Source organism: Saccopteryx bilineata, chromosome 4, assembly GCF_036850765.1.
Source record: "Saccopteryx bilineata isolate mSacBil1 chromosome 4, mSacBil1_pri_phased_curated, whole genome shotgun sequence".
Classification (NCBI taxonomy): Eukaryota; Metazoa; Chordata; class Mammalia; order Chiroptera; family Emballonuridae; genus Saccopteryx; species Saccopteryx bilineata.
Genome location: NC_089493.1, coordinates 72,015,519 through 72,030,392, shown reverse-complemented (window position 1 = coordinate 72,030,392; position 14,874 = coordinate 72,015,519). Strand labels below are relative to the sequence as shown.

The 14,874-nt window shown below is 40.3% G+C and overlaps 1 protein-coding gene across 1 annotated transcript in view; it reads right to left on the bottom strand.

Moving 5' to 3' along the window:
• Window positions 1-14,874, bottom strand: part of FBN1 (fibrillin 1) — a 252,149-nt gene that overhangs the window by 212,841 nt on the left and 24,434 nt on the right. The window contains exons 3-4 of the mRNA XM_066276475.1: window positions 7,918-8,000; window positions 5,776-5,874 (exon numbers count right to left, since the gene is read on the bottom strand). Coding sequence (XP_066132572.1) covers window positions 5,776-5,874; window positions 7,918-8,000 — 182 coding nt within the window. The remainder of the gene's footprint in view (window positions 1-5,775; window positions 5,875-7,917; window positions 8,001-14,874) is intronic.

Sequence of the window (14,874 nt, the reverse complement as noted above, 5' to 3'; positions counted from 1 at the left end):
CTGCACAGCAGGAAGAGTTTAGAGTGTATATATATACTAATTGGTTTTATTTTTGATTGAATTCTGCCCTTGATGTATTTTCTAAATTTACTCTGATGTGAAGAAGAATTCCAGATGTCTGACAGCTTGGAGACCAAGTTCTATGTCTTTAGAAAAAGCCAAATGAAGATAAGAGCTCTAGTAAACCCCTAACAATGCTTTAAATTTCTTGGCGGCTCTAGCGAACTCCAGTCAGAATGCACTCCTAAACTCAATCTATGTTAAGAATTTACCAGAAACTGAAAATACCAAGGGAGTCCAAGTGTCAGTGTGCGGTTGCCACATCAGGTCTATGAAGCCCCAAAGAGGACTTATCCTTAAAGATAGACTTCCCTTCAAAGGGTTTCAAGTAAGGCTCAACATCCTAGAACTAACAGAAAATGTTGTCATTCACCTGCATCTATGTACGACCCCATATAAATTATATGTTCATCCCAAATATTGGTCAGTCATTTCAATCATTCAGCAAATACTGAACACTTCCATTTGACAGGTTCAGGAAGAGCAGGGGAAACTTTCTTTAGATTGTAGTCCAGTACAAATTAATTCTTAAAATAACTAAACAATGTGAATTCACTACTGGAACAAGAGATTCAGGGCTGGCACTTAGGTCTAAATACCCAGGTAACGGTTTTAGTTGGTTGGAAATGATTCGAAAGATCTGCCATTATCTTGGCAGGCACAAGAGGCAGACAGAACGTTGTGGGAGCAATTTTCAAATAAGCATGGGTATGGCAAGCAAGTGATTTTAATTTAGGAGCTAGGAAAAGCACAAGACGGACCAATTAAACAACTGGACTAACTTCTAGACTCTCCACCTGAGACAACAGTCTACATGGGCAACCAGAGTCACTGCAGGACAGAAAAAATTTTAACGGGAAGAGAGAACAGTAATAACATTTTCCTTGAGTGCATAAATATCCCATGCTGCCTAAAGATACAGCACTCAGAAGAGCAAACTTTACTAAATTATCTCAAGGAAGGGAAAAAGCAACAAAACAAAACATAGCAGAGCTATAAAAAGTCCAGAGAAAGCCAAGTTATAGGACAGCAGTGATAAAGGCACTTCCATTGAAGGGCAGACCAGAAACCAAAAAACTCAATTGTTTCTATGGACCAGTTTGAGCAGATTCCACCCACTCCTTTCCTCCCTTTCCACATGAATCCCAGATTTCCCTGGAAAACCTTCCAAAGGGTCCTTTCTTCCAGGCTATCTACAGTACGACCCCATGCTTGGAGTGTCATTAATTTCAGCGTGTGGTCGCACCACAGTCACTCGGACTCACGAACACAGTGCTCTAGAATTGTTACCCTGCCTTCATATACCCTTAGAGGATAGATTCATGTTGGAAGGACAAGCATCCCAAATTCTCACTGAATTAGAAGTAAAATAAAAATGATAAAATTTAATAAGGTGTAAGGGGTTCCACCAAGTAAAGATGTTAATACCTCCCAAATTGACATACAAGTTTAACACTGTTCTGATCAAAATCCTTGAGATATTTTTTGTAGATGCAGACAAGATTAATCTATACTTTATATGAAAAGGCAAAGAAACTAAAATAGCTAAAACAATTTTTAAAAAGAAGAATAAAGCAAAAGGAATTAGTCTACTCAAATTTTAAGGTACTATATGGCTGCAGTAATCAAGACTATGGTATTAGAATAGGGGCAGGCATATGGATCAATGGAATAAAACAGAGAACCCAGAAATAGACCTACATAAATAGAGTCAATTGATTTTTGACAAAATGCCAAAGTAATTCAATGGACAAAGTATAGTCCTTTCAGAAATAAATACTGTTGGAGCAATTGGACATCTGTAGTTATTAATTAAACCAAGATCTCAACCTCACATCTCATACAAAAAGTATCTCAACAGGAACCACAGATACAAGTGTAAAATGTGACTCTATACAACTTTTAGGATAAAAGTGAATAAAATCTTCAGTATCGAAGGCTAGGCAGAGTTCTTAAACTTGACACCAAAAGAAGGAAAGGGGAGGGGAGGGGAGGGGAGGGGAGGGGAGGGGAGGGGAGGGGAGGGGAGGGGAGGGGAGGGGAGGGGAGGGGAGGGGAGGGGAGGGGAGGGGAGGGGAGGGGAGGGGAGGGAGGAGAGAGAAAAAAGGAAAGAGAGAGAGGAAGAAAAGAAAGAGGAAGGAGGAAGGAAGGAAGGAAGGAAGGAAGGAAGGAAGGAAGGAAGGAAGGAAGGAAGGAAGGTAGATTTGATAAATTGGACTTCATCAAATTTAAAAATGATGATACTTCCATGAAAGACTATTAGAAAATTTAAAAAGCAAGCTACAGAGTGGAGGAAAATGTTTGTAAATCACATATCTGACAAAGGACTAGTCTTAAACCACATAAAGAATCTCAAAATAGTAAAATATCAAGCAATCCAATTAGAATCTAGGTATAAGACACAAAGAGACATTTCATTCAAGGAAGATATACACGTGACAAATAAGCACATGAAAAGATGTTTAACATCATTAGCCAGCCAGACAAAGCAAATTAAACCACACTGACATATTACTACATACCTATCAGAATAACTAAAATTAAAATTGCCCTGGCCGGTTGGCTCAGTGGTAGAGCGTCAGCGTGGCGTGCAGAAGTCCCGGGTTCAATTCCCGGCCAGGGCCCACAGGAGAAGCACCCATCTGCTTCTCCACCCCTCCCCCTCTCCTTCCTCTCTGTCTCTCTCTTCCCCTCCAGCAGCCAAGGCTCCATTGGAGCAAAGATGGCCCGGGCGCTGGGGATGGCTCCTTGGCCTCTGCCCCAGGCGCTAGAGTGGCTCTGGTTGCGACAGAGCGATGCCCCGGAGGGGCAGAGCATCACCCCCTGGTGGGCAGAGCATGTCCCCTGGTGGGCATGCCGGGTGGATCCTGGTCAGGCGCATGCGGGAGTCTGTCTGACTGTTTCTCCTCGTTTCCAGCTTCGGAAAAATACAAAAAAAAAAAAAAAAGAATAACTAAAATTAAAATATAGTGACACCAAAAGCTGGTGAGGATGCTGAGAAACAAGGTCATTCATACATTGCTAGTGACACTGCAAAATGGTATAGCCACTCCAAAAAATAGACTGAAAACTTCTTTAAAAAGCTTATATGCAATTAACTAACATACAACCCAGCAACTGCATTCCTGGGAATTTATCCTAAAGAATGAAGACTAATGTTCACACCAAAACTTTACATAAATGTTCATAGCAGCCCTTTGAATAACCAAGAAACTGTAAATACCCAGATGTCCTTCAGTGGGTGAATGTCTAAACAAACTGTGGTACACAGCATTTAATACTACCCAGCAATAAAAGGGAACAAACTATAAATATATACAATCAGAATGAATCTACACATAATTATGCTGAGTGAAAACAGTCAATCCCAAAAGGTTACATACTACGCAATTCTATTTATATAACATTATTGAAATAACAAAGATATAGAATTGGAGAACAGATTAGTGGTTTTCAGGATTAAGGAAGAAAAACATAGGAGCAGGAAGAAATGACTAAAAGAGAGTAATATGAAGGATCCTGATGGTGATGAAAATGTTCTATATCTTGACTAATATCAATGTCAATATCCTGGTTGTGATATTGTACTAGTTTCACAAGATATTAACATGGAGGGAACTAGGTAAAAGGTACCCTGGATCTCTATGTATTATTTCTTACAGCTAAATGTGAATCTCTAGCTATCTCAAAATTAGAAACTCAATTTTAAACTACTTTTAAGAAACATAAAGAATAAAACAGGATGAGCATGAACTTGATCTCCAAATTCTTAAATGTAAAACTTAGGGAACATCTTTTATCATAATATATTATATATTATTTAAGAAGATAACCTATTTTATATTTACATATTGTTAAGAAGAGTTTGAGTAAATCCATGGATCAGACAACCATCACAGGTCTTTATGAGGAGGTGGATTACTCAGGATCCATCTAGCCTCAGAGACTGGTCGAGTAGAGACAGGTCCTAATAGGTTGGAAGTAAAGTCTATAAAATCGATTTTTCTAACTTGGTCTAACCAATCTTTTCTTTTTGCCCTGGTGACTCAAAGAACAGTGGCAAGACTCCCAATACATTAAGGAAAGCCACGTCCTCCTGTTGTCTGAAGAAATTGCTGACTGGCACTTCAGACCTTCTGGAAACGCAATCTTTCATTCAGACCACTAAGAGGTCATTTCCTATATTCAAACTCACATGATACTCAAGTCAAAGAATGACCTAAAAGAACAATCCTCCTGGCCCTGGCCAGTTAGCTCAGTGGTAGAGCATCGGCCCAGCATGTGGAAGTCCCGGGTTCAATTCCTGGCCAGGGCACACTGGAGAAGCGCCCATCTGCTTCTCCACCCTTCCCCCTCTCCTTTCTCTTTATCTCTCTCTGTCTTCCCCTCCCACAACTAAGGCTCCATTGGAGCAAAGTTGGCCCGGGCACTGAGGATGGCTCCATGGCCTCCTCTTCAGGTACTAGAATAGCTCCAGTAGCAAAGGAGCAATGCCCATTTCCCCCTAGTGGGCTTGCCAGGTGGATCTCAGCCAGGGTGCATATGGGAATCTGCCTCACAATCTCCCCTCCTCTCACCTAAAAAAAAAAAAAAGTGCTTCCAGAGCTAATAACCACCCTCCCAAACCCTCGCCTTTCCATCTTGTCTTGCATGCAGACTTGGCATGCTCCTTGGCCAGGAAAATTTCACAAAGGGCTCAGGCAGAGTCATCCATGTTCACCCATGAATGCGAAGGTATATGTGTGGGCACCAAGAGGGTCTGCTACTCAGCACTAGTTGTTTTATTTGTTAACTGGCTTATAACAGCCATGCTTAAATACTAGGACTCTTAATAGATAATGAACCTTGACTACACTGAAATCTCTTACTTGCAATAAACAGAAGAGAATGAACTTATTCTACAATACTTCTCCTTAAAACCTTGTCAGAAAAGAAAAACAGAACACACTATAATGGGAGTGTATTCTCTCACTAGAAATGGAACATTGAAATGGAACCTGTCTTTTGCCTTTGTGATGGTCAAGATGTTGGGGAACATGAACTTCAACTTTATTAACAACCAACAATGACTCATCTCCTTCCCAACCCCCATGTTTCCACTAATTCACTGCTGAGGACCCCACATTTAAAGAACAAGCAAGCAAAGGTTCTGAGGAATGAACTGTAGATATTTGTTTGGCTCAGAGGATAAACAAAGTGGTAAAATACTGAAAGGGAAAATACGTCTGTGCTCCATGATAAATCATCTCCAGAAACTGCCATAACAACTTCTTCCATTTTCTTCTCACAAAGGCAGGGGGCTTGAGTTTTTCAAAAGTGTTTAATCAGATTCATATTTCAGTACCACAAGGATGCATGCCTAGTTTTCTTGAGCCAAAATGTTCATTAAACAATCATTTCATTGAGCATCTTTTATGGTGTTTACATTGGAGATACAAAGATAAATAAGATAATACCTATGCAGAAGAAGGTTATAATCTTTATATTACTCATAGTAACTGTGTCCCATATGGCAATTTCCCTATAAAGAATGAAGAAGGGAAATGGCAGGCCAGATTAAGAAAAGCCATTCCAAGTACTTTGGGCAACACAGAGAAGGCAGATGTTCTAGTGAAGAATGTATTGCAGGCAAAAGAAAAACCAAAAGCAAATTTAGGAGAAAATAGGGTGTAACCACATAAAATAATATTATATGTAATGACATGTTATACTCACTGGATCTGGAGCCACAGGAAGGAGATATCTGACCAGATGGGCAAGTGCACATATTTGGCCTAGAACAAAATCCATCCCCACAGGAATGCCGGCAAATGGCTGTGAATAAAACCAGAGGCCTGTTAGCACACGGCTCCAGCGCCTGGTGAGTTACAGAGACCCAGCCCTCCACCTCCAGCGCCTGGTGATTTACAGAGACCCAGCCCTCCACCAGGGAAACCTGGGCTCTCGGGTTCCTCGCTCACTCGGCCATAGTGACTTGTGTGACCTTAGGCCTCACGTTTATTCATTTACAAAACAAATCTGTTGGACTAAACTCCGGCTATGCAATTTGGTAACTCCCTTCTTTTATCAGTGGTTCTCGGCCTCTCCTCGCTTATTCCGGAGCCCTCAGTCTATCTAGAATCCCAGACACCCTATGAAGGGAAAGCAAAACAGACAAAAATCCTGCCTCTAAACAGATTTACATTCCTACAAGTACTGTGTATTTATATTAACTTTAAGATTTAATGATAGAAAAATGACCACAGAATTCTTGGAAGCCTGTTTTATCATAAATGCTTAATGTTTAATAATTTGTATACAGATACAGTGGCCGGCTAAGACTATTTCTCTCCATCACACCCTGCTAGTTGAGAACACCTGATCTGCGGAGCAGCTTCTACCTAACATTTAGCCCGACTGTGAATCACATGGACAGTCTGAGAGGAGAAGTGTGAGATCCACTACAACAGTCCTGATTCCACAGTCAAGGAGATGTTCATTTTCAGAGAAATATTAACATTTTCATGACACCCAGAGACTAGAATCATACCGGTAATACTGGTACTTTGCTAGCGGCCAAAAGAATAAGCGTGAGTAGCAAATGACTTGTACTTATCAACAAAGTAAGACTTAGTGACGACTTTTTATACTCATAGGCAAATCCTTTCCTCACACTCTTCCACAGCCTTGAAAGAGGTAAATGAGATGTACAAGGCTAAATATAGTACACTTGGTAGAAAATCCACTAAAATATCAATATACCTACGGATGGAGATTGATCACTCTTAAGAAATAAGCTGTCAAAGGATCCTATAAACATTTATTTAAATGCCTGAAGACAGCATTTCTCAGATATTCTACAGAACACCAGGGAGAGAGTTCTGTTATTAAGTTCATTTAGAAAACTCCAAATACCAGTATATCCATTTCTTACTGACTCAACTTTGAGTTTGAAATACATCACAATGTTCCAAATGAATGTCACCTTCGGTCAAATCAAGAATTGGGAAAAGGATCAACTTTGTCAGGTCACCAAGAGAATATTGGTTGAAAAGGTCTATTCTTTTCCACAGACCTCTGTTGGCCAAGTAAGCGGGTGGATTAATTGATTCTTTAACATCCTTTCAGCTCTCAATCCTCCCATTATATTAATGGAGTTTCCTGAACACTGAAAAGTATTTCATAGGTATGATGACTGTAAAAGTTCATGGAGAACAGACGCCATAACTAATGTAACTTGGTAACTCCATTAAAAAGCATCTTGTCTGCTGTGTGACGTGTCACTCCATATTTGTGGGATATTTTGAGAACCTGGAGGTTTGCTACAGCAGCAGAGTCAAGAGAGGAATCTCCAGGAACATTTGAGTTCTTCCCTACTCTTTCCACCAATCTTCATTTGATGCTCTATCGGCTTCCTTTCCCCTCTAACAGTTAGGTCTGCCTTTGGCATCGACCATCCAAACTCAATGTACAACTTTGGGTAGGCTTGTGGGTAGTCAACAAGGTCAGCATTTACAATAAGGAAAACAGCAATGGTGATCATTTTCCAAAATCCCTTCAAAGTGATTACATAATCTCTGCAGCCAGGCACAACATATGTAATGACATGCAACACTGATCAAAGCATCCTAGTACTCTATGGCTCTATTCCCTATATCTCAGACATTCTAAAAGAAGTCATTGAATTAAAGTGTAACTGTGGTTTGACCAAGTTAATGTATTTCCCAACATCAGAGGAAGTAGAAAAATCTTAGAGCTAGAAAGCTCTGCAATAAACATATTATTGGTATGCAGTTACAAAGGACCAAATACCAAAAATCACCATGCAAGCAAAACAACAAAAGAACACAAAGAATGACAGACTGTCTATTTACTTACGAACAATACACTGATTTCCACCAGGTAAGGTTTTCCACCCAGGGCAGCAGTAAGCATTATAACGTGATCCACAGACATTGGGTCTGAAACAACAACAAAAAATTCAGTGATAAGAATTCCAATATTCTTTACAAAAAAAAAATCTTGTGATCAAAATAAAAGCAAAAATTCCTAAGTTATAAATACAGGATGAAACTTTTGCAGACAGAGAAGAGTAAACTCATGAGACTCAATGTTGGCTTGTAGTTTGAGACACTATAAGAAAATTTATATCAACCAGGATATCACCTGCCCACATAGTACATCAGGAAAATAAAAACCAGAGATGCAAAATGCAGTACCTTCTATCACAATACACAGATATAAATACTTATAGCGCTATATGAGTGTAATTTAAACAATAAACTTCCTACAAATCTTGTTAAGAAAGAGCATCGTAAAATCTATTACATGTAAGGTTTTAAACTTCTAGTCATTGAAGCTTTTGCATTTGTTCCTATGGCCCAGCTCACCTCTCAAAAGGAGGAGTGACCACATTCTTCCTTTCACCAAAAATGACAGGAATGCAAATCCTGACGTTAGTCAGAATAAATATAAGCCAAAACATAAATATTTCTTTAGCCAAACACAGTTGATACTAGCAGTTACAGGAAAATAAAGTCAGCGTCACTCTGGGTTTCTTGTTTACAAACAGTCCATCACACGGCTTAGAGCAAAACCTTCATTCAAAGTCCAGATGATCCATATTTAAAAATGAAAGGGAGCAACTGGGTGAGGCTCTGTTTCTACAGTGGAAACGAAGGCAGAGGATAGGACGCACAGAGACCCAAAAGAAACCATTCATTTTACTTTGCCGCATCTGAAGGCCTAAACATTAAGGCTAGTTCCTCAAGTTCAGGGACTAATGAGGAAGGTCAAATGTTTTGCAATCAATTTCACAAACTAGGAGCTATTTCCAAGCTGCCTGGTATATGTTAGTCCCATCAGCACAACCCTTTAAAAAGAAATGCATAGCTAAAATGTCTTTTCATTTGGGGTTACCTCACACATTCTCCCTATATATGCAGACCATCTGCAATAACACAGAGCCCTCCTGCACTTTTTCTGAGCTCACTACTTCGACTAAATGCAGGACTGACAATGAAGGTAAGGTCTCTGCCTGGCCCTGTACTCCCTTCACAGCCCAAGAGAACCTGGATCACTCTGCAGGGCAAAATGCATACTTCAGACTGATGGATGCTGAGGTCGGAAAGAGAAGTGGAAAGAAAGATGGAGGGACAAGTCAAAGGACCCTAAATCCATAGCCAACCTCCCCAAGCTTCTCCAAGGCTAAACAGAAAATGACTGGATAGAGATTTAATATGTGCATTACACGACTTTATGGCCTCTCTGAGCCTTAGTTTATTTCTCTACATATTGGGATAATGAAATATCTGTCTTCTATGTATCATGTGTGTGTGTTTGAGAGAGAGTATCAGATGAAATAACAGATGTGTAAAACTTTGTATGTGAAAAGGACAATAAAAATGCAATGCAGTGTGATCATCATGATGGAATCATCTTCTAACCTATGTTACCTACTCAGCCAAAGGAACCGCAAGAGATTAAGGAAGAAAGACTTACTATTAAGAATTAGTCAGAGGACAATCTGACTTTGGGTGGTGGCTATGCAACATAATTGAACGACAAGATAACCTGGACTTGTTATCTTTGAATATATGTATCCTGATTTATTGATGTCACCCCATTAAAAAAATAAAATTATTAAAAAATAAATAAATAAATAAATAAATAAAAAAGAATTAGTCAATGGCTTTGACTTGTAAAGACACATGCAGCCCCATGTTCATTGCAGCATTGTTCACAGTGGCCAGGACATGGAAACAACCAAAAAGCCCATCAATAGATGACTGGATAAAGAAGATGTGGCACATATACACTATGGAATACTACTCAGCCATAAGAAATGATGACATCGGATCATTTATAGCAAAATGGTGGGATCTTGACAACATTATACGGAGTGAAATAAGTAAATCAGAAAAAACCAGGAACTGCATTTTTCCATACATAGATGGGACATAAAAGTGAGACCAAGAGACATTGATAAGAGTGTGGTGGTTACGGGAGGAGGGGGAAGAGGGAGAGGGAAGGGGGAGGGGGAGGGGCACAAAGAGAACTAGATAGAGGGTGACAGGACAATCTGACTTTGGGTGATGGGTATGCAACATAATTGAACTTTAAGATAACCTGGACATATTATCTTTGAATATATGTATCTTGATTTACTGATGTCACCCCATTAAAAGTAAATACAATAAATAAATAAATAAATAAAAGAATTAGTCAATGGCTATCAATCCTTTGCCCCTTCCGTGTGACAAAGTAGCATCCAATACTTCAGTTCAGAGTGCAGAGAATTTCCTAGGGCAGTGGTTCTCAACCTGTGGGTCGTGACCCTGGCAGGGGTCGCCAAAACACAGGGGTCGCCTAGAACCGCTGTCCGAGGGCAACTCAAACTATTGGAAAGGAGAGTGAGAAGAGATGACGGGGAAGGGGCTTGGGGAGGGGGCTGCAGTGGTTGGCCCTCAAGGCTTCCAAACTTCATAAATATTCTCTCAGCCTAAAAGGACAATCCAGGCTAGAGTCAACAACCTCCCCCCTCCCCCCACCGCTAGCCCATTTACAACCACCCTACTGGATCCAGTCCAACCCCAAACCGAATCCCGGAGTAGCTTCAGAGGACCCCTGAGCCTTTGCAGGGTGCCCTGTGTTTGGAGCAACTATGTTTTTCAAACAAAAATCAGGACATACTGTCTGACAAGAATGAGTATATTTATGAAGTCACAACGCATAAACAAGGTGAAAAAGTTAAGAAAAATAAGAGTCCGGAATCAGTCATTTCAGCAGTCCTACAAAGCAAGATATTCAAAAAACTTTTCCAAGGTACTTGCAAAATCATAGAAATACAGCCATTCTTGATTATTTTTTCAGTGTTTAGACTCAACCTACGGACAAAACATGATAGATGTTATTATATACCTAAGAGCAGGGGTCCCCAAACTTTTTACACAGGGGGCCAGTTCACTGTCCCTCAGACCATTGGAGGGCCGGACTATAAAAAAAACTATGAACAAATCCCTATGCACACTGCACATATCTTATTTTAAAGTAAGAAAACAAAACGGAAACAAATACAATAATTAAAATAAAGAACAAGTACATTTAAATCAACAAACTGACCAGTATTTCAATGGGAACTATAGGCCTGCTTTTGGCTAATGAGATGGTCAATGTGCTCCTCTCACTGAGCACCAATGAAAGAGGTGCCCCTTCCGGAAGTGCGGCGGGGGGGCCGGATAAATGGCCTCAAGGGGCCGCATGCGGCCCGTGGGCCATAGTTTGGGGACCCCTGCCTAAGAGAGATCTGTCCCCATCTATCATAGCAAGGAGCTAGTGGGTACTGTATATCTTAGGCACAGAGGTACAAGTTGAGTAGATGGTGTCATGCAGATACACACTAGAAGAACCAAAAACAGAAAGGGTTGGAACTGGTTTCTGTAAGAGCTAAGGATTTGGGGAAGTGGAGAGAGAATTCTTTTTCTTTCTCACTTTAATGCCCATTAATAACTGTTCATTTTTTAAATATACACAGTTATACTTTGATCATCATTTTTTTAAATGAACAACTTACTTTAAAAGTATGAACATCTGGCCTGACCAGGTGGTGTTGCAGTGGACAGAGCGTCGAACTGGGAGGTAGAGGACCCAGATTCGAGACCCCGAGGTCACCAGCTTGAGCATGGTCTCATCTGGTTTGAGCAAAACTCACCAGCTTGGACCCAAGGTCGCTGGCTTGAGCAAGGGGTTACTTAGTCTGTTGTAGTCCCAGGGTCAAGGCACATATGACAAAAGTATGAACATCTTATCTCATAAACAGGGTACTTTCTGGTTGTTTAGTTAGTTATCACAGTCCCTTTCGTTAGCTATCACATTTTCATTTCACTGTAATTCTTAAGATTCTAGATAATGCTGAACTGTGATTTATTTAGTTTTCATGCTCTTTTTATTGTTTCATAACATCATCTTTTATACGTAATATATAATTTAATTTCAGTTGTTTCAACCAACATCCTCACATGATGTTTTCATCTCATTGCCATTCACCCTTTAACAACACTAAATACTACTATGTTATATGGCTAAATGCAAAGTATTACAAAGACATAAGATTTCTCCTCTGCTAACTTTGGTCTTGAGAACTGCAAACTAACAGAACTCGTTCAGACAAACTGGGTGGCATCTGTTCTACTTACACACAGAAAAAAACAGCTCTAGTTCTAGAAATAAATGAATGCCTTATTTAAGTTGGAAAGTATAAGACATGTAAAGTCCAAAGTAGACATGTTGGATTATTTCCACTATAAAAGGCTTTACGGTTTCAGCACAAAAAGTATTAACAAAGAGGATAAGTCTTTAATGAAGTTACTGTTTTGCATAAATGAAAGTGTAGTATTCATATAACTCTCTTCTTTTTCACTTCATCAGCCGTACCCATTAGCCCGCCATCAAAAAAAAAAAAAGTCTGAGTTAAAGTTCTATGCAAGTGGCAGTAGCATTCAGCAAATTAAAGGTAAGATTCAAAGGGAAAAAACTTAATGCTAAATGCTAAAGATACATTACTTTATTTCATCCTCATAGCAGCCCTCTGGAGATAAGTTCTATTATTGTCTTTAACACTAAGGGAACCATGGCTTAGGAAGGTTACATGAACTAGCCAAGGACCCATAGCTTGGAAGTAGAGAATGGGGATTTCAATTCAGAAACACACCCTCTTAATTCCCATGTTAAGGAAGAGATGTGTTTAGGAAACAAGATGACATTTCACCCAATAGTATTCACGGTGCCATGAGTAACAAAAATCACAAAATGCCCATCAATAGACTACAGGTAAAGCATAAATCATTCTTAGCTGTATTCTAATAGTTCATGGGGAAAGAGAGAAATGTGTTTATTCTCCACATCACCACTGTAAATTATATTTTTTTAAATAGTTAAGTCTTTACCTGTAACGTCTCACAAATTGCTGTGAATATTGTGCTCTGCAACAACCCATTTTCAATCGCTCTGGAGGATGGGTGAACCTCAGCAGCCTGGATATTTGGATCCAGTTCAGACACAGCACTCAGAGATTGTGTGGGCTAGCTAAAGTCCCTCTCAATGGAGCAAACAGCTGGGCTCTACCACGTCTGACCGCATTATTGCAAGAATTGGCCTCTGTGCAAAATGTCTGCAGTTTGTCCAGATTCCTGAGCCAGAACCCACTTCTGTGAGTTTGGCCTCTCTTACAGCAAGATAGCCTTTCTGCTTCCTATCCCAAGTGCAAACTCCTTTTCAGACAAGACTGGGGTAATAAAAACAAGTGAAGGGGGCTCTTACTACATATGCAGGAGTTTCTTAGCCTGTGAAGTCTTTAAATCCTTGGGCCAGGAGAACACTAAACATTAGAGTAAGGTGAGCGAGGTGCACACTGCTCCATGGGTTGCCTGATTTTTTTTACCTTTGGGGGAAAAATTACAATTTAGTCTCCCTGGAGTGTAATTGGGGAGGGACATCAAAAGACATACGCCCCCACACAATGAAGAGGGCCCAACTGCCCATGTAACGTCGCCTCAAGGCAATGTCCTAATATCCCAGTGTTCCAGAGTTCTATGAAAAAAAGGAATTTTCAATGTCAGAAATTGATAAATGATGAAAAAATTATAATACACAAATGAGCTACATACATTGTGAACCATACATCTTGATTATATCAGTTCTTTGACAAAATTTATAGCAAGATGAAAAAGAAAAACCACGCACCCTGTCTGATAAAGGGACCCCACCACTACTCCAATAAACTCTGTAAATGCTCCCCTTACTGTAGTACCGTTATCCTGGCCCCCTTGCCTGAGGCAGAGAGGTCAGATCTCCCAGAAGTGATCTGAATACCACATGTGACTATTCCAACCCATCTGCCAGTTACAACAATGTGAGTAATGAAACTTCAAACCCTGGTAATGAAAACAGCTTCCATGGCCTCCTCAAGCTTCAGCTGGGCCCTCCAGACCCAGGGGTTCATTTCTGGATCGACTGGTCAATGCTGGCTGGGATGTGGACAATCCTGGTTTCCTTCTTTGAAGACAGCAAGCCAGCCAACCTCTCTAACCTACTTCATGCAGTTAAAAAAGGGCAGAAAGAAGGAAAATTTCATATTCTGGTTTGCAAACCCTTTAGTCTCTTCTTGCTCTCTTCCATCTCCAACAGATTAGTGACACCATCACCTTTTCTTCTGAAGTCAATATCCATCTGTTTCTCTCCCTCCTTCCTTCCTTCTCTCCCTCCCTTTTTCCCTCTCTCCCTTCAGTTCCTATTCTCAGGGCATTTAAAATCAGACTACTTCAAACTCAATGTAACCAAGATCACACAACTAATCTTCCTGTGGAGATAGTAAGTCCACTTGCTGGGCACACAACAGCACACATAGTTAGTCACCTTGCCCACAAGTACAAAGCTGTTCAACAGTATTAAGTGAGAGCCAGTATGTCAGGCACTGTGTTACATAAGAAAGAAGAATGACTAAGATAAACAGACCTGACTTCCAGATCTTGGTTTCTGATGCCCTTTTCCTTTAGAAGGAACCAGGGCACCTGGGACAATGGCTGATTCTATGACTAGACAAGAAATGGATGAGATGAGCCTGGAGCATCTTGTGGCAAAAGAAAGTAAGAAAGTAAAGAAGTGCTAAACAAAAACACTCACAATGATGGGGACATGTCAAGGGACACAGGAGCCAAATGAAATGGCTTCCAACAGCCAAAGTTAGAACAATCTGATCAGCCTGCCATATGGGGCCAATTTCTAAAGACAAGCGTCACAAAGTTTATAGGATGGCCTTGAAGGTAAGTCTGAGTGTGC